The sequence below is a fragment of the Canis lupus genome, chromosome 32 (genome assembly GCF_048164855.1).
Source record: "Canis lupus baileyi chromosome 32, mCanLup2.hap1, whole genome shotgun sequence".
NCBI lineage: Eukaryota > Metazoa > Chordata > Mammalia > Carnivora > Canidae > Canis > Canis lupus.
In genome coordinates, this window is record NC_132869.1 from 32,998,943 (window position 1) to 33,025,581 (window position 26,639).

General features: G+C 49.0%; 1 protein-coding gene across 3 annotated transcripts; it reads right to left on the minus strand.

Annotated features, from left to right (window-relative positions):
- Nucleotides 1–4,824: 4,824 nt before the first annotated feature.
- CILP (cartilage intermediate layer protein) lies at nt 4,825–19,439 on the minus strand. 3 transcript variants are annotated; one of them, XM_072809160.1, is made up of 9 exons: nt 19,282–19,439; nt 17,656–17,824; nt 15,354–15,446; nt 14,424–14,693; nt 12,907–13,086; nt 12,202–12,516; nt 11,278–11,386; nt 10,429–10,586; nt 4,825–7,636 (listed from the first exon to the last, which is right to left on the minus strand). In XM_072809160.1, exons 2-9 carry the CDS (start codon nt 17,741–17,743, stop codon nt 5,325–5,327), a joined length of 3,525 nt encoding a protein of 1,174 aa, XP_072665261.1. In that variant the 5' UTR covers nt 17,744–17,824; nt 19,282–19,439; the 3' UTR covers nt 4,825–5,324. The 3 variants fall into 3 exon arrangements, with proteins under 3 accessions (XP_072665261.1, XP_072665263.1, XP_072665262.1); XM_072809162.1 differs by lacking the exons at nt 14,424–14,693; nt 15,354–15,446; XM_072809161.1 differs by lacking the exons at nt 15,354–15,446; nt 17,656–17,824; nt 19,282–19,439 and adding an exon at nt 14,958–15,249.
- Between the last annotated feature and the right edge of the window lie 7,200 nt (nt 19,440–26,639).

Sequence of the window (26,639 nt, forward strand, 5' to 3'; positions counted from 1 at the left end):
CAAAATAAATACATACATACTTCAGGAAGAAGAAAAATGACCTTAGAAGCAAGGTCTGAAGAGACAAACACGTAAATAAATCTAAAGAAACATTGTATAAAATTATAAGTGTTTATTTTGAGGGGCAAAACAACTAAAATAGTTTAAGAGGTGAAATGCAATTAACTTTGATTTTGTTGGGATCCCTGGGTGGCGCAGCGGTTTGGCGCCTGCCTTTGGCCCAGGGCACGATCCTGGAGACCCGGGATCGAATCCCACATCAGGCTCCCAGTGCATGGAGCCTGCTTCTCCCTCTGCCTATGTCTCTGCTTCTCTCTCTCTCTCTCTCTCTCTCTCTCTCTCTGTGACTATCATAAATAAATAAAAAATTAAAAAAAAAACAAAGGTTTAAAAAAAAAAAACTTTGATTTTGTTAAAATCAGTATGTATAATAAAAATTCAAGAGAAAGTATTAGAAGAATAGCAAAAGTGTAATACTTCCAAATCAGTATAAGGGGAAAAAGTGAAGTAAGAAAAATATTACTCAATCCAAAAGTTGACAATAAGAGAAAGAGTGATTTAGAAGGAAACCAGCAAGTAAGATAATAAAAACAAGTTCAAACATAACTATAATCACCATATGTATTTACTAAACTCACCAGTTAGAAGACAGATTATTAGATATACTAAAATGAACAAAAATCCAGCTATAATGCTGTTTATAAGAAACACATCTTTAAAAGGATACAGAAAGTCAAAAATATTAGACAAAACAGGCTTTGAGGCAAAAAAGCTTTATGGGAACAAAGAACATAATTACATAATGATAAAAGATTCAACTTGCAAGAAGGCACAAAAATTCAATACTTAATATGCACCCATTAAAATAGCTTCAAGGGATCCCTGGGTGGCTCAGCAGTTTAGTGCCTACCTTCGGCCTAGGGCATGATCCTGGAGTCCCGGGATCGAGTCCCACGTCGGGCTCCCTGCATGGAGCCTGCTTCTCCCTCTGCCTGTGTCTCTGCCTCTCTCTCTCTGTGTCTCTCATGAATAAATAAATAAAAATCTTTTAAAAAAATAAAATAAAATAGCTTCAAAATAGGGTCACATGGGTGGCTCAGTGGGTTAAGCGTCTGCCTTCCTCTTAGGCCATGATCTCTGGTCCTGGGATAAGCCCCTCCTGGGGTCCCTGCTTAGTGGGGTGTCTGCTTCTCCCTCTCCCTTTCCCCCTCCCCCCACTCATGCTCCCTCTCTCTCTCAAACAAATAAGTAAAATCTTAAAAAAATAAATAACTTCAAAATAAATAAAGCCAAAATTGAGTCACAGAAATTAAGTGTACCACCTAGTGGAAGATTTCAGCACACTCCTTATTTACGGAATTGAGCAATGAACAAGTTTGAGTTGATGGTTCTATGTAGAGCTCGGCACCCAATGATTAGAGAAGACACTCCCCCCCACCCCCAAGCGCAATAGAAACCACTAAAACTGACCAAGTACTAGGTCATGAAGAAAGACTCAACAGATTTCAAAGAACAGGTACCACATAGATCTTATGTATATATTTAATTAAAATCCCCAGATGTTTGGAAATGAAAAACCGTAAATTTGAAGTAAACTCACAGTGATCTATCTGCTCACTATCCCCTTGAAGTGTTCACCTTCTGGGGGTATCTTCACAACTCATGAGGATCCCCTTTCTCTAAGAATGTCCCACACCGCCCCAGCAACCACCACCATACAGTAGGACCAGTCCACCTGCCTGGAAAACATCCTTGCTTGGAAGCAGCAGCAGCTTGATGGGCCCCTCTGTCTTTATGCCCCACCCCACCCCCACTAATGGCCACAGTTGGTTTGACCAGAGGTGGAGTCCCAATTCAAAGTGGGCCAATCAGTTGCTCTCTTCAAGGGATCTAGGCTTGAGATGACCACCTCACCTTGGGGGAGCTGAGAAAACTGATCTACCAAGAGAAACTAAGGGTTTCTGAAGAGAGTAGAGACCACCCATGAGAGAGAGAGACAGACAGAGAGACAGAGAGATTGGGAAACAGACTGACCAGAGAGAGGGACCTGGAAAGTGGAGAGAAACAGAAACAAAATCTGAAAGACAGTCTGAGAAAAACAGCATGTAGGGCAAGAGCGAGTTAGAGCTTGAGAGAGCAAAAATCCCTGAGAGGGAATAAGAGAATCAAAGCCAGAGAGGGTGATGGGGTGGATTCTGATGGCTTTGCAGTTCTGGGTTCCGTCCTTCCTGAGCTCTCCTGGCACAGCCGCCCCTGTTACTTGTAACCAAAAGCCTTCAGTGCACAATTCCACCTCAGCTCCTCAGCTCCAGTTGTCCCTTTGCCTGAAACTCCACCTGTCCCTGTACCGCCTCTGACTTGGCTTAAGTCTTCTAGTCTTTCAAAACTGTTCTTGTCCTGACATCTTGGTGATGTTTTCCTCTATCACCTTCAGCTGCTAACGCTCTCCAAACTCTAGAGACTGTTCTGCCTGGAAAACATGCATGCTTGGAAACAGAAGCAGCCTGATGGGGCCCCTTTATCTGCCTGTGGCCTTTCTGCCTGCCATCTGGGGTCCATCCTTGTACAGCTCACTCTTGGGACCTGGCTGATCCACCACTGTACAGCAGGCTGAGACCAAAACCCCAGGGCTTTTCTAAAATGACTGCTCTGTCCACCCAGTGTGTAGAGTCTCCACAGAGGAAGGGAACACCCGGAACACCCGATGAATCATCAGCAGTTTGGTGAAGCAAAGGCATCCTGGGAATTGTGCTGTTAGCCTCACGAAAAAGACTGTAGAGATGGTTTAGATTCTCATCTACACCAACTCCCTCATTTAAAAAAATATTCATTCATTCATTCATTCATTTTTGAGAGAGAACGGACATATAACATATTAGTTTTAAGTATACGATCAACTCTTTCATTTATAGATCAGGAAAATGAGGTCCAGGAGAAGCAGACCAAAATCACACTGCTAGCGGGGAGCGTGTCTGTCTTTGGAACCAAGATGCTTAGAAATTAGGTCACATGAGTTCAACTCCATAGTGTTTCCTCATCTGAAAGAGAGGTATCTGGCACTCCCTCCAGCCTCTACAAGCTGTTTCTGCTTGTGCCCTTGCGCCCTTACACCTGACAGCCATACCTTCAGCAAACCAGCTCCTAGCTATCATTCATATTAGATGTCACCTCCTTCAGGAAGCCTTCTCTGACCCCAACCCCTCCAAGACTGGTGCCCCCGTGTGTACTAGATTTTATAAACACATAAAGGCCGCTCTGTTGCACACATGGATTGACACAGAGTAGGCAGTCAATAAATATTTGGTGAGTGAAGAAAAACATCAGGTACCAGCTACTGTCTGCTAGAGTCCATTTATTCAGGCCCTCAAAGGAGAACAGAAAGGGAAGGGTATGGAGTGAGAGAACCCAATCAGCCGACTTTTTCCAGCACCCTCTCTTTGTGAGTTTGAAGGGAACCGGGTAGTCAGGTTGAAGCACTGGCTCCCTAAGCTGTGAAGCATCTGTGCTGCCAATAGCTGAACACTTGACCCCTCAGCAGGGGCAGTCAAGTTCCCCAAAGAGTCAGTGAGGGCCGCTCCCCAGAAAGTGTTTTTGGAAGTGGGTCAAGGAGTGATCACAAGCCCACTAGGCCCCAGCCCTGCATTCACTCATTTTCTTGGAGGTCATGAGGATAGGGTGCTCAGCCAGAGAAATTTCTAATTGATTATGAACCAAACCCTTGGGAGCTGGGCAGATGCTGATTCAAGAGCACAAAATCTAGTCCAGGCCAGAGGTGGCCAAAAGGAGCCGCAACTGGGCCAGCCAGGAGAGGAAAGCTTTCTATCTTGATTATAAATGATGCTTTCTCCTCCCCGAGTCCCCTTGGCCTCTTCCCTGACAGATTCTGGAAGGATTGGGAAAGGGGCAGTCTGTGTCTCATCCAACCCCATGCTCCACCACCCTGACTCTAGATGCCTCCAAGATTATTCTGGCACCATCCACTGGCCTCTGATTTACTATTTTAAACCAAATACTTTTTCCAAAAGCCCTTTCCATTTGGACTAGTTATTTTACTCAAGGGGCAGGGGCTGTTATGCACAACAGAGATCTGGTATCTGGAAAAGCTAGGCATCTTTAGAAGAGCTTGGAATAAAATTTAAAAAAAGAAAAAGAAAAAAAAGCCCGTCATTTGTGAGTGAGGTCAGCCAGCACAGCTGGAGCAGGCAGCAGGCTGTGGGGGGTTGCCGGAGGAGCACTTGGCCAGCTTGCCCAACCTTGAGCCAAGCCATTGTATAAGCTCCCCAGTATTGGAAAGAAAGAAAGAAAAAAAAAGGGACATGTTTTTAGCTTTGCTTAGGAGCCCAGAACATACTCACAACTCCAGGAATCTCTGCTCTTCTCTGCAAGTGGAAAATATGATCCATGAGAACAAACTTGATCACCCGAGTGTGTGCCTAATTAATTACTCAACCCTGGGGGGGGGAGTGATGGGAGGGGTCCTGAAGAGGGGACTGCGCCTCATGCCACTTTGTGACCACTTTCCAGGGTCACCTCTGTCCCTCTGAGCAGCTGGCTCGCTTTATAGGTGAGACAGGACAGGGGCCTCAAAAACAAATACCAAATGTGCATTTATTGACATCTGCTCTGGGGTACACTGGGCCTCCAGCAAGAACAAAAGTAAATATAAAAGGAAATGCACAAATATAGTCAGCAGCCCATCGCAGTGGTAGTCATGAGATGGTCTTTCCAGACTTGGCAGAGGAACTATGATTACCCTGTGTTCAACAGCTTAATGTGGGATGTATACTAGCGTTCCAAATTCATCAAAGAAATAACTTATTTACATTTCAAGTAAGAATATTGTAGATTATTCCTTTATTTCACCACCATTTATATGTGCGGACTGTGATAGAGGCCTTGCTGACATCCCATAGACCAAGGCCAAGAAATATGCTTTCTATTGGTTATTTGGTCTTTAACATCAGATTATCATTACGGTAGAGGTGAGCAAAACCCTGCAAAAATAAAGGAAGGACATTTTCGTTGATGGCCACTGACTTTATCAATGGTCAGTTTCTTGTATTTCTTTTAAAGAACAAGACAAAAAAGATTTATTTTGACATCTCTGGTGCCAATCGGTATCATGGGGTAAAGACAGTAAGTAAAGGCATGAAGAAAACAAGCAAATTGCACCAGAACAGATGTGCTTAAATTAACCAAGTGACAGTTTTTACATCAGTCTCACAATGGCTGTCACATGAGGTGGGGGAAGAAAAGTACCATATGACTTAGTTGCTCAGAGGCTGAGGAGCAATCCCAGGAAACCTCAGAGAGGCCACGCCTTCTCACCCGCGCTGGCCACCCCTACTAGCCCGTTGCTGTCTCCTTGAGGACACTCTTCCTCTGACAGTGCTTGTGGCAGGGGGCCGGGAGGGGGGGCTCTGGAGGTACTGGAAGGCACTCTGGCGGCCCACCTGTCTCTCTACGCAGTTAAAGGTGAGGGCTACTCCCACGTTGCTCTTCATGACTCTGGAGGAGCCATCAGATGTGCCATCAAAGCACCGGCCAAGTGCAATCTCCTTGGCTGTGCGAGGGTCCTGGTCGGTGACAGTATAGATACCATAGTTGTGGCCCAGTGGATCCAGGGGTGCCAGCATAGTGTACTCACTGGTGTCATTGTTGACTGCTAGTGGTAGGTGGTTGACCAGGTACTCGTGAAGCATGGAATTTACGCTGGCTCGATGGCAGCTGCCCTGAGGGATGACCTTTACCAGTGTGCGATCCACACGGTCCTGGTCATAGAGCATCCCACTGCACTTGAACTCTAAACAGGCAGATGAGACATTGGGCTGGTCCCTGTCCCGTGTGCTCTTCACATCCCGGATCCCATACAACTTGCCCACTGTCCTCCGGTGGGTGCCTCCCATGTTGCGGGATCGCACATTCACCTCCACAGGCCCTACAATCTTCACCTTGATGTAGCAGGCCCTGAACTCCATTGGCTTGGGCCACCATGCTAGGTAGTCTTCAGTCCAGCTCATAGGGTCGTCCTCGTTGAAGGGGACAGTGTTGTAGTCATAATGATCCCCCTCAATCTGATAGAACCGGAAGTGGGCTGCACTGGGTGGTGCCTCCTCACATGCCCGGAGGTCCTCAAAGGCATAGATGGGCCCATTGCTTTCCTCAGCTGAGTTGGGCCTTGGCTTGGCCATGCTGATCTGGAAAGCTGTCTTCTTAACTCGTGGGTCCTCATGATCTGTCCGACGGTATTTGAGCCTATTGAGATAGGGCTGAGGGACACCAATTGCATTTGGGTTGAATTTAGGGAAAGATTGCACTGCTTCCAGTTCTTCCCCAGCCAGGCTTGCCAAGACATAGGCGGAATAGGCATCAGGGGACTGGTCATCACAGAAGGCAGGCAGACAGGCCCCATTGGGGCCTGTGATGACACTGTCAAAGCGGCCCCAGGCCCTGGGGTTGGACGAGAAGCCAGTTCTGGGCTCCAGGTTGATCACAGAGACCACAACCCCCTGGATCTGCTCACTGGGCAAGAACCTCTCACTCCGGTAGGCTCTAACCTTGATAAAGCACCTCCTGTTTTCTGGGACATCCAGATTAAAGAGCCTCCTTTCACGGATCTCCATGTTGCCCACCAGAAAGGTTCTCTCTTCCCTTTTGCCTCGCCTTTGGCTTTCAAATTCAAAGTCACCTTCCTCCTCCCACAACCCTGTATCTGGGTTGAGTGACCAGAGTTTCATTGTGGGCACGTGCTCTGGCATCTTGACCTGGGTTGAGTCAAGGTGGACCTTCACTTTGCCAACATTAAGCGGCTCTGAGGTGGCCTCATCTCTGAAGTCCACAGAGAACATACCATATGTCCGAAGGGGGAAGGTGTCTCCTTCATCGTTGATGAAGTTCAGGTCACTCTGGGCAGCAGTGGCTGTGGAAATATTCCGGGGATCCAGGAAGGTCACACTGGCCTTTACTTTTCCTGTGTAGGGGTCCCCATTCTGCCTGTAGAAACTCTTGGAAGGGATCTCCAGTTCAGCCATAGGATCTTCTCCAGCCACCTCCCCCAGGGGGATAATGTTGGTGTCCGTGGCCTCCAGTGTGATGGGCTCTTTCTTCCGAAGCATCTTGATCTCATGGAACACTGCACTCCCCTTCTTGTTGAAGGGCAGCACTTTAGTGGTGTTGACAAACTTCTGCATCCTGTCCACAAATGTGAGCACCAACCTCTCTGTGTCCTGGGGAACATGGAGGGTGAAGGTGCCCTTGTAGCCAGTCATGCTCACACGGTTACTTCCCATGTACACGTGGCCAAAGCGCATGGGTTCCCCGTTGTCAGCAGCACTGACGCGGCCACGCACGATGCTCCGGGTCTCTGTGCACCGCTGACAACTGCACCCCACGGCCACCTTGGTGGGTAGTGTGTACCCACTGCACTGGATCTCTTTCTCCTCTGTTTTGGAGATGCCGCAGCAGTACTCCACAGCATCCCGGCACCTGATCCCGTTATCCTGCTGCCCTGCGCAGGTCTTAACCGGGCAATGGCCCACGTCATAGTAGAAGGAGTTGGTGGCGTTCTGGAAGCAGTCATGGGGCAGCCGGATAAGGTAGCTCTCAGGAGTTGGATTGCAAGGAGTCTCATCAGCGGCTATGGAGGGAAATGATGTGAATATTAAAAGTAAGTTCATGTCCTACACAGAGGGTATCCTTACCCTCACCTCTCTGTGGGGCTTTATGGTTTTCAAAGTGCTTGCACATCCATGATCCCAAATCTCACAGAACTCTTCTGAGGGAGATGGAGTGAACATTATTAATTTCATTTTATACATTTTATATCATTATAATCATGGTTCTCAATAGAAGGGTCTTGAAAGTTTGTGAGAGTGTTTTAAATTACCACTAAAATGAGGAGTTCTGGGGAGGGAAAAAAAATAAATAAAAATAAAAATAAAATAAAATAAAATGAGGAGTTCTGCTGGCACTGTGGTATGGTATTGGCTGACGTGTAGAAGACTAGATGTGTATGTTTATTACAGTGTCTAAAAATCATCACTTTCCAGGAGCATAGATAAAAGCAAATTGCTAGTGCATCAGAGTTACTTTTCAGTGCACCATGACATCACTAAAATGAATGCTATCATGTTACAGGTTTCAGGTTTGTAAAAACATAACCATAAATTATATTGATGTCATATGTGAGTTCAAGTATCTATAAAATATCACGTGTACCTCCAAATATTGGACTGCTGTTTGATGACTGGATATTGCTGCATAATTTTCTTCTATCGTCCCATATCCTTTTGCAGAGATTTAAATTTTTTTTTTAATTTTTATTTATTTATGATAGTCACACAGAGAGAGAGAGAGGCAGAGACAAAGGCAGAGGGAGAAGCAGGCTCCATGCCCCGGGAGCCCGACGTGGGATTCGATCCCGGGTCTCCAGGATCGTGCCCTGGGCCAAAGGCAGGCGCTAAACCGCTGCGCCACTCAGGGATCCCCTTTTGCAGAGATTTAATGGAATTTGAAACATGCAAGCTGTCTAAATAAGATGCAGTCAAATAAGATTGGTTGTGTTTGAAAAAAAAAAAAGTAGTGGGTGGAGTGGAGGATGGGCATTGCTGCTCTGTGTCCTGCGATGGTCTGGCACTATTCTGCATTAAGAATTTCTCTGCATGAAGTTGACATATCCCAGAAGACATTCATGTTGGTGGAAAACCTGTTTGAAATGATCAGAGCCTACTATTTTTTATGTGGCTTTAACCATACACTGAATTTTTTTCATACATTGGATTTTTAAAGAGCACAATTACCATATAAATCCAGTGAAGATTGGACTTGGTTTAGCTTGGAATAATACTAAGAATTGCTCCTTGTTTCAGAAAAACCACATACCTGCACAACATTACCCAAGGAATGTGAACCACCAAAATAATAACCCCGTATCCGTCAGGATTTGTAGCTGTCACATTCACAGTGACTGGATTTAAGTGCAAGTGTCCAACCTCTTGGTTAGCCTTCTGATGTTGTTATGCCAAAAACATTTACACGTTGAAATACATACTGTTTTGAATTAGAGTTATTTTATTTTTCCTTTATGTTGTAGTTAGGGCCATGTGCACATGTATTTGGAAATTATATATAGCTCTTTTCTATCAAATTAACTTCAGAATGTTTAGGCAGTGTTAAAAATAACTGTTACAGGTGGAAGAACCAGGAATATGGATTGGGAACCACTCTACAGGGGGCTCCACATTTCCTCTGCAGCGGCCCCAGTGCCCCGTGTCCTATTTGCTCTGAGGTTCTTGGAGTCTGTGAAATATTTCAGAATTCTTCCAATAAACTTTCCTCTCTCCCTCCTTTGTTTAGGCCAATTTTTTTTTAATTGGAGAGAGACATAGAAAATGAGTAAGAGGAAGGGGCAGAGGGAGAGGGAGAAGCAAACCCCCCGCTGAGCAGGGAGCCCGATGTGGGGCTAGATCCCAGGACTCTGGGATCATGACCTGAGCCAAAGGCAGAGGCCCATCCACCTGAGCTACCCAGGTGCCCCTATGCCAATTATTAAGATATCCTTCTTCCCTGCCCACTTTGCAGGTACAGGTTCCTGATTGATCTTGGCCTTGAGTCTCTCCTCCTCCAGATTACTTCTTAAAGCCAACTCTAATCGTAAACCTTAGCTCATGTTGGCCTCTCGATCTAGAATGCCTCACTTCCATATACACAGTCCCTGGCTGGTATTCAAGAGGAGGGGTTTTCAACACTGGCTGCAAATTAGAATCCACTGGGAGAGATTTTAATCTGTGCATACCTAGACCGTATCCCAAACCCATGACATCAGACTCTCTGGAGGTAGGACCCAGTCATCAGTATTTTTTAAAATTCATCAGGTGTGGGACGCCTGGGTGGCTCAGCGGTTTAGAGCCTGCCTTCGGCCCAGAGCATGATCCTGGAGTCCCGGGATCAAGTCCTACATCGGGCTCCGTGCGTGGAGCCTGCTTCCCCCTCTGCCTGTGTCTCTGCCTCTCTCTCTCTCTCTCTCTCTCTGTCTCTCATGAACAAATAAATAAGAAATCTTAAAAAAAAAAAAAATTCAGCAGGTGATCCCAAGAGTAGCCAAGGCTGTGACCCACTATTTAAGCTTCAGCTGAAAAGCTGCCCCCTCAAGCAATCACCCATGGTCACTCACACTGAGCGGTCTCTTTGTCTCATCTTATTTCCTGGTTCAGTGCATTTTTCTATCTTTACTTATTTGTCTCTTATTTATATCTCTTCACTCCTTCTGGACTGGCAGCTCTGTGAGGGTAGGATTCAGGACCGTGAGATCTTTGTGTCCTAGAGGGCATAGTGCTGTGCTCAGCACAGAAAAGCCCAAGCTTCACTGCCCAGATATGTCCACTGGGGTGCTTACCTGCCCTGTGGCGACTCAAGATGCTGGCTGCTTACCTATTACAGTCAGCTGGGCCACCTGGGACTTCACAGCCCCAGCGTCACTCTGGGCCTTGCAGAAGTACTCGCCAGCCTGGTCCTGTTGCAGGTTCCTCAGCACCAGCTTGCTCTCATGCTTGTACAGGGAGGGATCCAGCAGTGTGCCATTGTGGTACCTGAAGGAATACAGAGGCAGAGCCTGAGGGGATGGTGGGAGGGCAGGTATTCCCAGGGAGAGTGCCAGGAGCAAGTAGCCAGGGAGGCAGATGATGGATGAGGCCTTGCAGATGTCAACACCACCTCTGACTCAGCTCACCCAAGAGTACTGACTGCCCTGGGAGTCAAGGGACTTCACTCTGAGTCCCAGCCTCACTATTAACTGCCTATGGATCCTTGGACAAATCATCTCACCTCTCTGAGCTTTTGTCTCCTGCTCTATAAAATGAGGACGGTTGTTCCCTAGCTGATTTCACAGAATTGTTGGGAGCATCAGACAAGATAATGGCTATAAAATAACTGTGAAGGATAAAGGACTCACAGTGCTCGAGGACTCTGACTTTATGTCAGGGGAAGCAGGGCCGGGCACCTTGTTCTGTGTCCCAAGGATATCCAAATCAGGACCCTGAGACCTGAGCTGCTCTGTGGGGCCCCAGCTTCAAGAGGATAATGACAGGGCTGGCTGGTTGTCTGGGTAGCCTCGACCCCACTGGCTCCCACTTGTAAATGCCAACTTAAGGGCTCTGTGCCAGGGCCTTACTAATAACTTTATTCTGTTGGTTATTGTCATGATTAATAAGTCCAGACCCAATGCAAGAAAGGGCTGATTTCCAAGAAAAGACTTGGCAAGGTAACTGGCAGGACACTCACCAGAAATACTTGTCTGGACCGGGCTTCCCTGTGGCCTTACAGCATAGGGACACACTCTGTCCAGCTCTCCGTGCTTTTGTCTCTGGGTTCATCACAATGTATGGAGTTTCTGGGACAGAACACAAGAAACAATGATTCGGTTTTTCTCTTTGTGCAGATTGTCTAGAGCCTTGCTCCCATGAGTTCTTTTGTCATGTGTTAAAATTGTATGACTTTACCCCTACTCCCACCCCTAGCTCCTCTCTAAGGGAAATGGTCCAGAATGGAGTCCACCCACTCCACACCCTAGGCCTAGAATCAGCTTCTGTGGCCTCTCAAGCAGCATTTGGGTGGGGCAGTAGAGAGCCAAGGGGACCTCATGCAAGCTAAGATTCCCAAGCACTGCCACTGGGACAGAGCTGGCTGTTTTGAATAGTGCAATACTCCCATTCTGCTGCCTTCAGCAGAATATGCTGGCCATTCTGCACCACTTCTGGATTCCCCCAGCCTCTTTCTCTCTATACCCTCCAAATCTCACAATATATTATAATTGACTATTTTAGAAAAGGTGGCCAGGGACGAATTCACACATTTGAGGGAGCAAGCCATGTCAACTCTGTGGGAAGAATACTCCAAGCAGCATATATAGCAAGTGCAAAGGCCCTGGGGCAGGAGGGTGCTTGTATGTTTGAGGAACAGCTAGGAGGCTATTCTGGCTCGAGTAGAATGACTCAGTGAGGGTGAAAGGGAGAGTAATAGAAGAAGAGAACAGGGAAGTAATGGAGGAGCCAGGTGATATAGAGCCTTGTGGGTCATGGTAAGGATTTGGAAGCTGGGAAGCCAGCACTTAGCACTATGATCCCTTTAATTAAAATTCCAGCATTCAAAAAAAAAAAAAAAAAAAACTCCAGCATTCCTGTCCAGCCCTATCCTGGAGAACCGTACCTGCCCTCATGAACTCTGCATTGACAGTGGCTGCCTTTAGCCCAGTCTTGGGCATTGTGAGCATGATGGGGGCAAACTTGGCCTTTGTGATCTTCAGAATGCTTTTGCCATCAGGGCACAAGCCAGGGACTCGGAACCTCCCACTGCTGTCTGTCTTGGTCAGTGGCTTAGGCGTCTTGGTCAGCAGGTAGACAGTGGCCCCTGAGGCTGGGGCGCCCCCGGGGAGGGAAACAGCTCCATGTAGCATGAAGTCCTGGCACATGCAGGCATCACAGTCTGCATTCACCTGGCCCATGGGGCAGGTCAGGTCACAGGCTGTGGAAAAAGGGGCCACATCAGGAGGGCTTATATGGACTCTGGCTCTTCTTCAGGCACATCTCAGCCTGCGGACTCACATATGCTTCTCCTCTTTAGGCCTTTGTTACCTTTCCTTAACAGCCTGCATAACTAATTCCCACTCCTCCTTTGAGACTTAGCCCAGGACACTTCCTCCAGGAAGCCTTCTTTGATTCTCCTAAGCTATAAATGACCCTGCTCTGTGCTCCCATATTATCCTCTACATCCCCCATCAGAGCACATAACAGATGCTCATTTAATAGTTGGTGAATGCATGAATAAATGAATCAGTCTGACCCTCTGACCACTCCTGGGCTGCTTCAGCTCAGTTGCATGCCTTCCCAGTACCAGGAACAAGAGTTGTAGTACCTGTACAGGCCTGGTCCATGCACAGTCGGCCCTCCTCAGAGGCCTCATTGCACAGTGACACTGTCTCCGCCAAGCAGGTGCGTGTTCGGGTCTGGACTCCAGTGTGACCACAAGCAGCAGAACACTTGCTCCAGGGAGACCAGGGGCTCCAGATGCGTTCTGTGTCTCGGCGCAGAGACCCTGCAAAGCAGGATCAGTAGATGGTCTAACTTGTATCCCAAACGGACTCTGTCAGAAAATCTGCCCCCGAGGCTGTTTTATCTCAGAGAGATGGGGACTCTGATTACATCTCTTATTTGCACAAAGGTACTATATGGGCCAGGAGTGGCTCTGAGAGGGACTTGTTGGCCAAGCACTGGGACTTGGATATGCTGTCCTGGGATGTGCAGGGGTAGCACCATCTTCCCTCCGCATTCAGGTGGAAACAGTCGTAATGTCCCTGTGGAAAGGCTCTCTCCCAGTCAGGGTCCAGGACCTCAGTGACTCAGACCTCAAGCTCCCCCCTCACCTCTGCTCTGAGGCCTGTGTGCAGGAATGGGGACCTTGGACCTGGCCCAGCCTGAGTTCCCACTCTGAATGACCACCACTACCACCTGGGCCTGCAGGGTCAGGCTGTGGCAACTGGCAGAGTCACAGGAAGGGAGGGTGACCATCTGAGAAGTGGGCAACCCTGCAGCTGGCTCTGTACATGAAGAGAAAGGATGTCGAGCATGAACTCTTGGACTCTGCAGACCCCGACATGCATTCAAATCCTAGCTCTCCAGGTGTCAGCTGCATAATCGTAAGAAGTACCCTAACCTCTCCAAACCTAGAGTAACTTATCAGAATGGAGAATCCTCGCAGGGGGGTTATAGATTTTTTTTTAATTTTTATTTATTTATGATAGTCACACACACACAGAGAGAGAGAGGCAGAGACACAGGCAGAGGGAGAAGCAGGCTCCATGCACCGGGTGCCGGACGTGGGACTCGATCCTGGGTCTCCAGGATCACGCCCTGGGCCAAAGGCAGGCGCTAAACCGCTGCACCACCCAGGGATCCCTCGCAGGGGGGTTATAAAGACTGAGTGGTGTACATAACTAGCACAGTGTCTGGCACCCAGATGCTATGAATGGAGATTAGCTTGTTTAATCCTCATAAAAACTGACATCATATTTACAAATATTTACTAATATTACTAATATTACCCTGTTCTATTGGCGAGAAGCCCGAGGCTCAGAGAGATTCAGGAAATTTGCCTAAGGAACACAGTTCAGACGGTAGACCCAGGATTCAAATGCAAGCAGCCCAACTCCAGGGCCTGTGGTCTTCACCATCTTGCCATGCACTCTCAGTAAGTGAGTTGACTGAGTACTCTTGGGAAGATTATGCTCTCATGACACTAATAGTGTTATTCTGAGGGAGTCGAAGCCTGTGTATGTGTGTGATATCCAGAGTCCCCGTGGCCAGATGCCAATCCTGGCCTCTCCTTGTGTCGAGGCTGGTGGGAGGTAGGGGGTTGGGGACTGTCCAGCTCACCTGGTGGGCAGAGGAAGCGCACGGTATAATTGGAGCAGTTCTGGCCGGGCCGCTGCTCCCTGTTGAGGCACCAGAAGCCCTCATGGGGACTGCCATGGACCACCTGGCCAGTGCTGCCTGCAGGCGTCCAATCGGTGGTCCGAGCCTCTAGCCACAGGGGCCGAGCACACACACGGTCCCCATAGTAGAAGTGAATGGCATCCAGCCGCTCATAGTCACCCTGTCCACCCGGGTGGTCGATGTTGAACCATGTTGTCCACTCGCCAGGACCTGAGAGGTAGAGGCAGGTCAGGGGGGCACTGGAGCCTCAGGGAAGCTCCATCCCTCTTACCTCCCTTACTCCTGGGACTCACTCCTGATACCTCTCACCCACACCCATTGGTCCCAGCCCTATCACATCTGTCTCTCCAGCATCTCTCCAGCCTTTCCACCTTCTGTTCCTGCCACTCCATTACAGCTCTCAGCAGCCTGGCTGTACCAGGTCATGTAACTCCATGCCTCATCTCTCTACTTCCAAGTTCCCCCTCCACCCACCCTTCTGCCTCCTGGACACTGCAAACAGGGTGGGCTTTTTCTGGGTGGCTTGGATCCCACTGCTCCCCAGCTTCAAATCCCTTAGCCAGGCATTCGAGGTGAGCCGGCGGTGAGCTGGCCCCTGCTGTCTCTCTATCCTCATCTCCCTCTGTCTTCACCAGCCCGAGCTCTGGCTCCAGCAAGCTCCATAGCATTCCTGAGCATATCAGGGAGCTTCACATTCTAAGCTGTCCTATTTCCCAGGTCTATCTGCCTGGATAAAGATGTAGGTTAAATGCCCTGTAAAAGTGGGTTTCCATGGAAACCGTGACATCATGCCCTGGCTTCAAAGATTCTCACACCAAGCTCAATAAAGACGCCCCTCTCCTGACCCTCCCTGCTCCAGCCACAACTCACTTTCCAGAGAGTTGACAAGCTTGGCAAAGATGTTGGAGGTCCTCCTCCCAGGCTGGACTCTTCTTACCGACTGGGTGAGCATCATCTGCCTCCCTGAGGGCAAGAAGTGATAAGAATAATAATAGTTCTTGCCTCAAAGGATTGTGGCGATTAAATAAGCTCATTCATGAAATCCACTTAGAACAATGCCTCACATGGTGTTTGCTGAATAAGTGTCAGCAACTCCTTTTTTTTTTTTTAAGATTTTTATTTATTTATCTCACACACACACACACACACACACACACACAGGCAGAGGGAGAAGCAGGCTCCATGCATGGGACTTGATCCCAGGACTCCAGGATCACGCCCTAAGCTGAAGCCAGGCGCTAAACCACTGAGCCACCCAGGGATCCTCTAGTGTCAGCAACTCCTAAAGATGGGTACAGGATCCTTGGGCCATAAGCAACTTCCAGCCCCACCCCATCTGAGGCTGGATTGGTGGCTCCAGGAGGGGAAGGAGAAGAGTAGAGAACAGACAAGCTTTAAAAGGCAATTAACTCTCCTGCAAGGAGGCAAATCAGAATTCTCTATGCTGCTTAATTGGGGTGATAGGAGCTCTTTTAATCAAACTAATCTGATTTCCCCTCAGATGACTGAATGTTAATCATCTTCATAAACAGCAGCTGTCGGGGTGGAAAGAGCAAGGTGGGAGGTGGGCGCACACAGGATTTGGCAAGATGGTGAGACAGCCTTTGTTCCCCCATGGGCACTCACAAAGACCGCAGTGCATGCAGCTTTACAAGAGGGCTTTGAGCTTGAGTACATACTTGAGTATGTAGTTAGAAGTCAGGAGAGGAAGGGCAGATGGGAGAGAGCATATGGGGCAGTGCTGGGAGTACTGATGCTCAGGCATCTGGTCTCCACCTATCCCTTCAAGAACTCAGTGTCACCAGAGGACATGGTCAGAGGACAGGGAAACCAGAATGGGTTCTGGTATCTGTGAAGTTTGGCTGCATGGTCTAAATGAAACTGAGCTTTAAGCTAGAAGAATTTTTATGAAACTAAAGCCAGACCAAACCTCAAACCTGCTTTTGAGAACCCAGTGATCCCTTGTGATTCCCTTTTGCTTTGACTGCCAGGAATCTCAGAGCTAAATTTAGCACCCAGCAGTGATAACCCTCTTATCTTTTTTCCTCCCTTTGGGTGACAGCTAATCCCTCTCCTCATTTAAAAGATTTTCTCTCCTCTCTGTGTAATCTCATGAATAAATAAATAAATCTTTAAAAAAGGGGGGGGGGGGGCAGCCTGGGTGGCTCAGCGGTTTAGCACTGCTTTCAGCCCAGGGCGTGATCCTGGAGACCTGGGATCAGTCCCAGGTCAGGCTCCCTGCATGGAGCCTGCTTCTCCTTCTGCCTGTGTGTGTCTCTCTCTCTCCTCTCTGTGTATTCTCATGAATAAATAAATAGAATCCAAGAGGGAAAGGAAAGGAAAGGAAAGGAAAGGAAAGGAAAGGAAAGGAAAGGAAAGGAAAGGAAAGGAAAGGAAAGGGGAAAGGAAAGAGGAAAGGAAAGGGAGAAAGAAAGAAGAAAGAAGAAAAGAAAGAAAAAGAAAGAAGAAAAGAAAGAAAGAAGAAAAGAAAGAAAGAAAGAAAGAAAGAAAGAAAGAAAGAAAGAAAGAAAGAAAGAAAGAAAGAAAGAAAGAAAGAAAGAAAAGAAAGAAATTAAGATAGGAAGAATTCTGTTCTGGGGCCCCTGGGTGGCTCAGTGGTTGAGCATCTGCCTTTGGCTCAGGGCATGATCCTGGAGTCCTGGGACTGAATCTTGCATCGAGCCCCCTGTGGGGAGCCTGGTTCTCCCTCTGCCTGTGTCTCTGCCTCTCTCTCATGAGTAAATAAATAAAATCTTTAAAAGAAAAAAAAGATTCCATTCTGTGAGTGTTAATATTGGGAGCTATCTCAAATTCTTTGGGAAAACAGGGGATCCCTGGGTGGCTCAGCAGTTTAGCGCCTCCCTTTGGCCCAGGGCGCAATCCCGGAGTCCTGGAATCGAGTCCCGCGTCAGGCTCCCGGCATGGAGCCTGCTTCTCCCTCTGCCTGTGTCTCTGCCTCTCTCTCCTCTGTGACTATCATGAATAAATAAATAAATAAATCTTTTTAAAAAATAAGAAATTCTTTGGGAAAACAAAGATAAATGATTAATAAGTCTATAAACCAGCCTGAGGTTTTAAGGACATTGCTGAGGCCCATAGTTGGGTCCCAGACCGCATCTGACTTCAATATGGCAAGTAGAGGTTTGGAAGAGAGCAGATACTTAGCCCATACCCAACACAGAGGTGACTTCCAGGACCAGGAAGAAGAACAGCCAGGCCTTGGTCCCCACCATCTTTCCCCCAGGCCCTCTCGGAAACATGGCAGGAGATGGCTGAGGATGCTTCAGAGTTGGGTTCTCCTCGGAATGCAGTCCCCTAGGAAGTTTCTCGGATCCAATAACCTGCAAAGAAACAAAGCTTATCAGCTTCCACATTCCTGTGTCATCTCTCATGGCGTGAACAGAACTATTTCTTGACCTATCAAAGGTAGAAGGATAAAGTCTTGTGGGAGATAACACCTGCCCAAGTTGTGAATCTGGGCAGCTTGCGAGGTGCAGAGGCTCAGGATTTGAGTTCAAATAAGGCAGAGATGGATTCAGATCCAGGCTCCAGGACCCCATCTCAAGATGGATGGGGCACAAGGGAGACAAGGGGTAAGGAGGTGCCTTGCCAATGAGGAGGGGCCGGGGCTTACTCCCAGCAGCCTCTGAGTGACTCATTTATCACTTCCAAGACCTGGGCTTGGGGGCATGTTTTGCTACCCTTTGGTGAGGCTCACACTCTTGCACAATAGGGCTACACATTAACACCGTGCAGCCCAGCCCTGACTACAGTGGCCCCTCACAGGACAGGCAAGCTGGAGGGCACAGATGCTTCAGACACACAGCCTCCGTGAACACATTCCCAGATGCGCACAGGCTGCAGCTGGAACACATTTCTGGCCTGTTTGTTGGGGCCTGGCTAGGAGTTACACAGCCAGGAGCTCCCTGAAGGAGAGCAGAGGGGATACCTCGTGCAAAGCCAGGGCTCCCCAATAACTGGTTAGGGGCTATAGAGCCTGGAGAGGAGAGTGGGTTTGGTGATAAGGGCAAAGATCTGTGGGGTGTGGCCCAGGCTCCTGCTCATTTTTATCTCTCCCCAGAGCTCTGGCCAACCCAGAATCTGACCAGTTCCTGGAGATTCAAAAGTGGCTCCCCTCAACGTCCAAAGTCCAGGGTGTGGTGGGAAAGAGGAGATTCCTCCTTTCCGGGGGAAAAAAAGATCCAAAGCACTTAGCTGTCCAGAGAGAAGAACAAACCAATCCCACATCGCAGATCTTCTAGCTCTAAGCATACTAACTTACCGCCCCCCTTTCCTGCTCTGCCGCCACCTTTTTCTCAGCCAAGGGAACAGAGGCATGGGGGTCCCCATTGTGTGTCTTACCCCAGGCTCCTGGGCTCTGAGCAGGGAGCTGAGTGCTACACAGCATTCAGTCTGAGGCGGCTCTAGAACTGTCTGGGAGGCCAAGGTGGCCTGAGGCACCTTGTGGAAAAACCATTTCCCATCTGGCAGCCCACAGAAGTTTCCTCAGCATATGCTCTGTTAGGCTCCCCGTCCCACGCTCCTCAGAACTCTCGGACAAAGCAGACTGGCTGACCGCAAGAGAAAAGGAGGCACCCAGAGGTACAGACCCTACTGGGACCATCTGAGAGTCCCTGACCTCAGGTGAAGGAGGGGGAGGACTTTGGACCAATGGGGGAAAAGAGAGAACTTCAAAGTAGAAAGGCAGGGGGGAGAGGAGATGCAGGGGAGGACAGGAGTAGCTGAACAGGGCAGTGAAATGCAGGCAGGGGTTGAGGGAAATGGGAGGGGAGCTCACCGGTGTCCTGAGCGGGACTCCTCAGCTGGGGGTTCAGGTCTCCAGCTCTCCGGTCCAGCCGCAGGGCCTTATATAGCGCGGCTGGTGGCTCAGCCTGTGGCAGTGCGCCAGGGGAAGCGCTGCGAAACCAGATCTGAGCATGGGGAAGCTCAGCCTCCCCATCCCCTCCCCACATCCCCTGGAGCTCCCAGAGGCCCCGATTTCACTTCCAGATCCTTAGGGGGAGATGCCGCAGGACCTAGGGAAAGGCCAGGTGGGCAGCTGCCTGGGGCTCCCCAGGCCAGAGCAGAGAGACATTTGGGGAGGTAGGATGGGCACGGGGAGCAGCCTTGGGAAGGGGCCAGGGGCTATTCTACAGCTGGGCAGCATTTCATGGCTCAGGGGGTAGCGTGCTCTTGCCTAAGCTTTGCGCTGATCCCTACATTCCCCTGGCCCTGGCCTGCCCATGCAGAGAGAGAACTTTGCTGGTGTTAGCACATACTCCAAACTCTCTTAGGCACACAAGTCACCTGGTCTCCCAACTGAGGGTAGGGCCTGGTCTGAGCTGGATGACTACTCAGCTTCTCTGGCCCCTGAGGGAGCAGACAAAGAAACTTAGGGAAAGGAACAAAGGAATTAGAGGACACAGGATATCACCTGGTGAGAACAGTTCTTCCCTGCTCCTACCTACTTCCATCTGGGGGTCTGTCTACGGCCACTGGACCCCAGAGCCCCTGCACCTAGACTCTCTGAGACCTTGCTGGACCGTCATAGGTGTGTATATGTGTCCGACTTCAGGTGTGGGGCCCACTGGCATATGCACAGCCTTACCCATAGGTGGCGTAAGCAGCTGCGTGTGCTTCTAGACTTGAGCAGCCTCCCTGCCAGCAGGAATCTGCCGGCTGGCCTTCGCAGCCGTTCTACAGCTTTCACATGCATTAGAATCCCCTGGAGGGTTGATTGCTGGGCCCCACACGGAGCTTCTGATTCAGTATGTCTGAGGTGAGGCCTGAGGCTGTATTTCTAACAACTGCCAGGTGATATTGATGCTTCATGGACTACATTAGAGTCCCAGCTGGAGGCAGATGGAAAGGGGTGTACTAGGAACCCAGAGCAAGAGCTTCTAGGACCCACCTCATGGGCCAGGCTCCTCAGGCCTGGGCCGGGCTTCCTGCCTCATGCCAGGATGGGGAGATGGAGGCCTGGTCCCAACAGCATCAATACCAAATGTCGGCTCACTCTTTCCATACACCCTCATCAAGCTCCTATTCCATGGCAGGCTTTAGGCTGAGCGCTGGGAGGCCACAAGGGAGGAGACACGTTCTTGCTCTCAGAGAAAGGAGCCTCACATGGTAAGGATCTCACAGTGAGCAGTGACTGTGATCCTCATCCAGAGAGCTGTGTATATGTGCTTGTGTGTGTCTGTGTCTTTGTCTCTGAGTGTGTGTGTGTGTGTAGGCAGGAGTTTAGGAAACTTTGTTTTTCTGAGCATCACCCTAAACATGGGCTGCTGGAGGGAAAGAGTGGGTACGGAGGAAGGATGTTGATCAGCAACAGCTCGCAAGCGGCCTAAAACACAGATCTGGTTTGCTTTGTCTCCTGGAGGCTAGTCTCCCTCCTAGTCCCTACCCCTTGGCCCATAGATTCTGTAGCCAGACCCAGTCTCGTCCAATTTGTTGTTGGAGCCAAACTGTGAAGTAGCTACAGCCGTGGCTTTGAAGGCAAAGTCTGAACTGAGTGAAAACCATAAGAGCTCTACTAGTCTGGGGTACCTGGTTGGTGCAGTTGGTGGCACAGTTGGTTAAGCATCTGACTCTTGGTTCGGCCCAGGGCATAATCTCAGGGTGGTCAGATCAAGCCTTGCATAGAGCTCTATGCTCAGCATGGATTCTGCTTAAGATTCTCTCTCTCTCCTTCTGCTCCCCCCTCCCCCCCACACACATAAATAAATAATTCTTTAAAAAGAGCTCTACTAGTCTGAGGACAAAGACTAGACTGCAACAGCCAGATCAAAGGACAGGAGAAAAATAGGAAGTTGGGAGACAAAAGCCTAGTGCTGGCTTTTTTGCTGATTCTGATGTGTGACATTGGACAAGCAATGATCCAAGTGACCCTGGGCTTCAGGATCCCCAACCGTGCAACAAAAATTTGGACAGAGCGAGTTCTGAGGCCCCCAGTACTGCTGGCAAGGTCGATAAGATGCTAACAACAAACATTGTAGAGAGGAGAGAAAGGAAGGCCTGACAGCTGCAAGAAGTCAGGCCACAGATCAGGAGGGAGGCCAAAGAAGCGATGTGACCACTGAGGCCAGATAAAGAGAGCAAGGTATACAGGAGAGGATGGTGGGGAAGTAAATCAGAGGACTGAGGTCAATGTTAGGGTAATTAGCTGCTTTCCACATCCTCTGCTCTATGGAACCCAAGGGTACATGAAAGAGGCCTCCCCAGCCTCCCTCTCTTCTGCACCCCTCTCTTCTCTGTCTGTAATGGGAGCCAGAGTACCCTGTGTGGTGAGAGTTGGGGAGAGTGGAACCCTTTAGGCCATGAATCCTGCCTGGGTCTCCTTGCTTAGCCCAGACTTCACACTGAGGACCCCACTTCCCTAGCCCCAAATGGCCAGTGGGTGTTGTCATGGTTGGTACAGGGCTGAGGGACTGTGAGCTAGAGTCCCTTGGTTTCAGTTCCAACCCTGCCATTTGTGTTCCTCCAGCTCATGTCCTCCCTCCCTGCCTCACCACCTCCTGTACCCCCGGCCCCCAATCAAAGGACCCTGTCCTGTCCCAATTGAGATAGAACTATGAGCTGGGCAGGGCTAGACTGGAGGGAATCTGAGTCTTTCCCCACTTTCCCTCCTGGAATTCTTTTGAGGAAGAAGAGGCCTGCTGTCCTCAGTCAGGACCCTAGGATAGACAGGGCTTGGGAGGTGGCCACAGATCTGGACTGTCAGGGCCTGGCTTGGAGAGGTCAGCCCCAGCCACAAGTGGTCATCTGGGGCTTCTGCAGGCCAGGCTAATCTGCAGCAGCTCCAAGCCCCTGCCTGGAACACACTGGAAACCCATCAATCACTCCCACCCCTGTCCAGAGGATCAAGGGCCTTGGAGCCCAGTTTAGCCAGGCCACCTGTGTCCTGAGGCTATGGCCACAGTCCCCACCCTGCTGAGGAGAAAGGAGCTTGGGAACACTGGGGGTTGGGGGTGGGGGTGAGAGGAGGGTCTGATATGATCCTAGTGGTTCCAGAAGAAGGTGCTCTGCCTCTAGCATGCTCTCTGACCCCCCCCCCCCATAGTCCCCTTATCACCCCCCTGTGGCCTGAGGAGGCTTTGCAGGCCTGGGTAGCGACAGGCTACTGATGATTCCTGGGCACAGGAGGACTTGACTACAGCTCTGAGTGCCCATCAGGGGTTGCTGACCCAGTACACGGAAGCCCAGAAGCCCAGAGTCCAGGGCAGTGGGGGAGCTCACTCTCTGACCTTGTTCTCCTTGTCCTGTGTACAGTCTGTCACTGTTCCGTCTCTGCGCCTTTATAGTTTTACTCCTCGGGTTTCCATCTTGAAATATAGCCCTTCCTCCCCATTGGTGTGAATGTCTCCATCTTTCAGAGCCCTATCTCAGTTTCCTCCCTCTTTCCCTCTCTGACCACCCAGGCCCATCCCTGATTATTCCTTCTAGAACAATGTTCAGTCACATGTGGTTGGTACTCTAATTTACAAAGCACATTCACAGTCATCATCTTCAGCCTCACAGCAGATCTGTGAGGCAGGGATGACCACACCCATTTTATTTTATTTTATTTTATTTTATTTTTTTTAATTTTTATTTATTTATGATAGTCACAGAGAGAGAGAGAGGCACAGAGACACAGGCAGAGGGAGAAGCAGGCTCCATGCACCGGGAGCCCGATGTGGGATTCGATCCCGGGTCTCCAGGATCGCGCCCTGGGCCAAAGGCAGGCGCCAAACCGCTGCGCCACCCAGGGATCCCACACACCCATTTTATAGAGGAGAATCTGAGGCTCCGAGAGGTGAAGTCACTCAGACACTGTAGGTTTTAACTCAAAGTTGCCTCTAGAAACCAGAGATCTAGTGTAGATCTTGTCATGGGCCTTCAGCTCAGAGGAGCCACCATCGAAATCAAATTCCAACTATATGCTCCTCAGTGAGAACATGCCTAGAATACCCTGGCTCTGCCTTCTTTGCACACATACCCTGCTTCCTCTACTCTAAAGATATTCCCATCTAACATGATCCATCTATCATACCGTGGCCACAAATTCTCTGCAATTCTCCCAGTATGAGATGGAGTCTATTTACTCACTCCTTTGAACTGGGCTGGCTTTGTCACTTGCTTTGAGCAAAGGTATACAACAGAAGTGATGCTGTACAAATTCTGGAATTCAGGCCTTAAGAGACCTGGCTACCTTCACTCTCTTGGAACATTGTCCTGAGACCACCCTGTAAGCAAGTCAATCTATACTACTGGAGGATGAGAGACTACATGGAGGAGAACTTGAGGCTCCCAGCCAGCAGCCAGATATGTGAATGAGGCCTTCTTGAACTTTCCACTCCAGCAGTTGCATGAATGAGTTCAAATAAGATCAGCCGAGGAGTGGCCCAGCCAACCCACAGAATCATGAGAAATAATAAACTATTATTAAATGAACTACTGAGTTTGGGGGTAGTTTGTCATAATGCAATAGATAACTGGCACAGTAAGAGCAAAAGCTGTTTCCATTGCAAGCAGCAAAAGCACAAACTCAGATTGGTTTAAGCAGAAAAGGAATCCAATGGCTCTCATAACTGTAGTCCTGGGGAAAATTGGATCCAGGCACTCAGACAGCATTAGGGCTGTTCTCATATCTCAACAGCTTCCTCTGAGATGGTTTTATTCTCAAGGATGGTGTAGCAGTCTGTATTTTCCAAAGACGGCTACAAAAATAGCTTCCATTGCACATGTTCATGTACAATGTGACTGTGCTATTCCACTATCAAGAGATAGAATCTAATTCCCCCCACCCCCTTGAGTCTGAGCTGGCCTATGACTTGCTTGCAACCAGGAATGAGGTGGACTTCTAAGGCCAGTCACAAAAGGTCACATCGTTTCCTCTTGGATCTCTTGGAACATTTGCTCTGGGGAAAGCCAGCTGCCATATGAGAAGTCCAACTACCCTGAGACCACCATCCTGGAGGGGCCTGGTGTAGTTCTGGTCAGTAGTCCCAGCTGAGCCCAGACTTCCATCCCTCACCACCAAGGCACCAAACATGTGAGTGAAGCTACCTGAGACAGACCAGACCAGCCCTTCTACCAGATGAGTACCACTGAATGGCCTCAAATAAACTCACAAAAAGCAGAATTATCCACTAAAGTCCTACATGAAATCCTGACCTATAGGTCATTTAAGCCATTGAGATTTGGGGTAGTATGTTACACAGCAGTAGTACCTAAAGTAGAAGCTATTTCCATGTAGTATCTTCCAGAAGCTCCAGGCTCCCTCTTAGCACATCTCAAATCTCCAGCAGAAGGAAAATGTCTCTTCCCCAATTGTTCCAGCAAAAGTTCTAGGAGAGGTCCTCCTTGACCCATTCCTGACCCAGTCCCTATAACTATGGGATGGAAAGTTCTGATAAGCTCCTTTCTGGAGCCAGGGGTAGATCAGCCCCACTGGAGTCACATGGACTGATTTTTCCCAAAAGAAAATTGTGGTGCTGTCATTGGAAGTAGGAAGAATGGATGTGGGGAGGGAAAAAATGACGTGTATCTACTGAAAACACAAGCACAAACACAAGCACTCTATCCCAGGAGGAGTTGACCCAAAATGTCTAACCACTAACTTTGATATCAGGAGTTGAGTCTTGATACCAAGAGACCACTTTCACAGCTATCAACCCAGAGACTTTACCCTCCATTAGTTCCATTACAAACCTACCCATGTATGACACCTCCCCTCCTTGTAACACACCCCAGAAGAGCTGAGCAAAACCGAACAACCATAATAACTCCAGTTTAGGGCATGGAAGAAAGAGAAACAAACCTGTCAGCACCTTGTCTTATTTTGCGCAGCTCTTGGGTGGGAGCAGATTCCCTCAGAATGGACTATGAATCCAGCAGATACCCCAAAACATGTCCAGTAGAGCACTCCACCTTACCTAATGTGCCTACTGTAGTCACCACAGAATGCTCCCCCAGCTTAAAACAGGGTCACCCCTCTATCCCCATGGTGTATTCACCACTGTCACAGACTCATGTTCACAGGCAGCGTCTCTAGAGTTCACCATATTTACCACAATATGTTCATGTCCCACTATTTGCACCACTGACTAGGAGATTCCCACTATGTCTCCTGATGTTCACCAAGCTTGCCATGGTGTGCTCACAGTCACCACAGCATCTTCACCACACCTCTACAGTTTGCTCGTACCCAGTGACATTGTGGTGTTTATTGAATGAACCTGTGAGTTCATATTCTATACATGGACATCATGGTGCCCCCAGTATTTCTCAGAAACATCTTGAGTCACAGTCTTCGTGTAGGATTAGGGTGATCCTACTAGGGTGATCTCTCAAGAGTGTTCACATACCCCTCCTCTGACTTGTCACACTCACCATGACGTGTTTGCCCTGGTTGTTCATAAAACTAGACCCGAGTATCTACCAGACTCTGTTGCTTGTTTCCTGTGACCCGAGGCCTCTTTTCATGACTCCCTCAAGAAGGCCCAGGTCGCTCTGTGTGTGGTATGGCCTCAGCTCTGACCACGATGTTGGCAGTCTGAAAGAGCCTGCGGCAGTGATGGGGGCGGCCTTGCTCAGGGATGAGGTGAGGTGGATGCTGGGTAGAAGTCCTCTCTGGCCTTCAGTTCCCAGGACACGCAGCTGTTTTATGGGCTAGAGCTATGGAAAGTTGACTGTGAGGATCCTCCCTCTTTCCAAGCAGACTCTTTCTCACCCACACAGCACCTGGGCCATAAAGATTTGTGACTCCCAACAGCCAGGGTGAGCAGGAGGGTGCAAGGGGAATGGAGGTTAGGAAGGCTGTAGTGAGTAGGCTTAGCCAGATCGGGTGGGAAAGAGGGAGAGAGACAGACATGTGGGCCCTGACCCCATTCTTAGTGGGCTGACCTTTTGTTCCCAGAAGCCAAGAAGCACTCAGGGAGGCTGGATTGGGGCATTTCCCTCTCCAGCAGAAGAATAAGAGCTTTGAGGACAGAATGTTGGTCAGTGACCGGAAAGGCAAAAAAAAAAAAAAAAAAAAAAAAGGCAAAGAAAGGGAAGAAGACATTTGAATCCCTCTCTGCATTTTAAAAAATTGAAGCATAATTTTCATATGGTAAAATTTGCCATTTTGAATGCATAATTCTGTGAGTTTTGATGAATGCAAGCAACCAG

Bases quoted from the DNA above. Each gene is read 5' to 3' on its own strand.
- CILP (XM_072809160.1), bottom strand. From the start codon at position 17,743: ATGTTTCCGAGAGGGCCTGGGGGAAAGATGGTGGGGACCAAGGCCTGG. The intron at 10,587-11,277 runs GTGAGTGTCCTG...GTATTCCTTCAG, and splicing joins GGTCCAGACAAGTATTTCTG to GTACCACAATGGCACACTGC. The intron at 7,637-10,428 runs GTAAGCAGCCAG...TTCCCTCCATAG, and splicing joins GGCCCAGCTGACTGTAATAG to CCGCTGATGAGACTCCTTGC.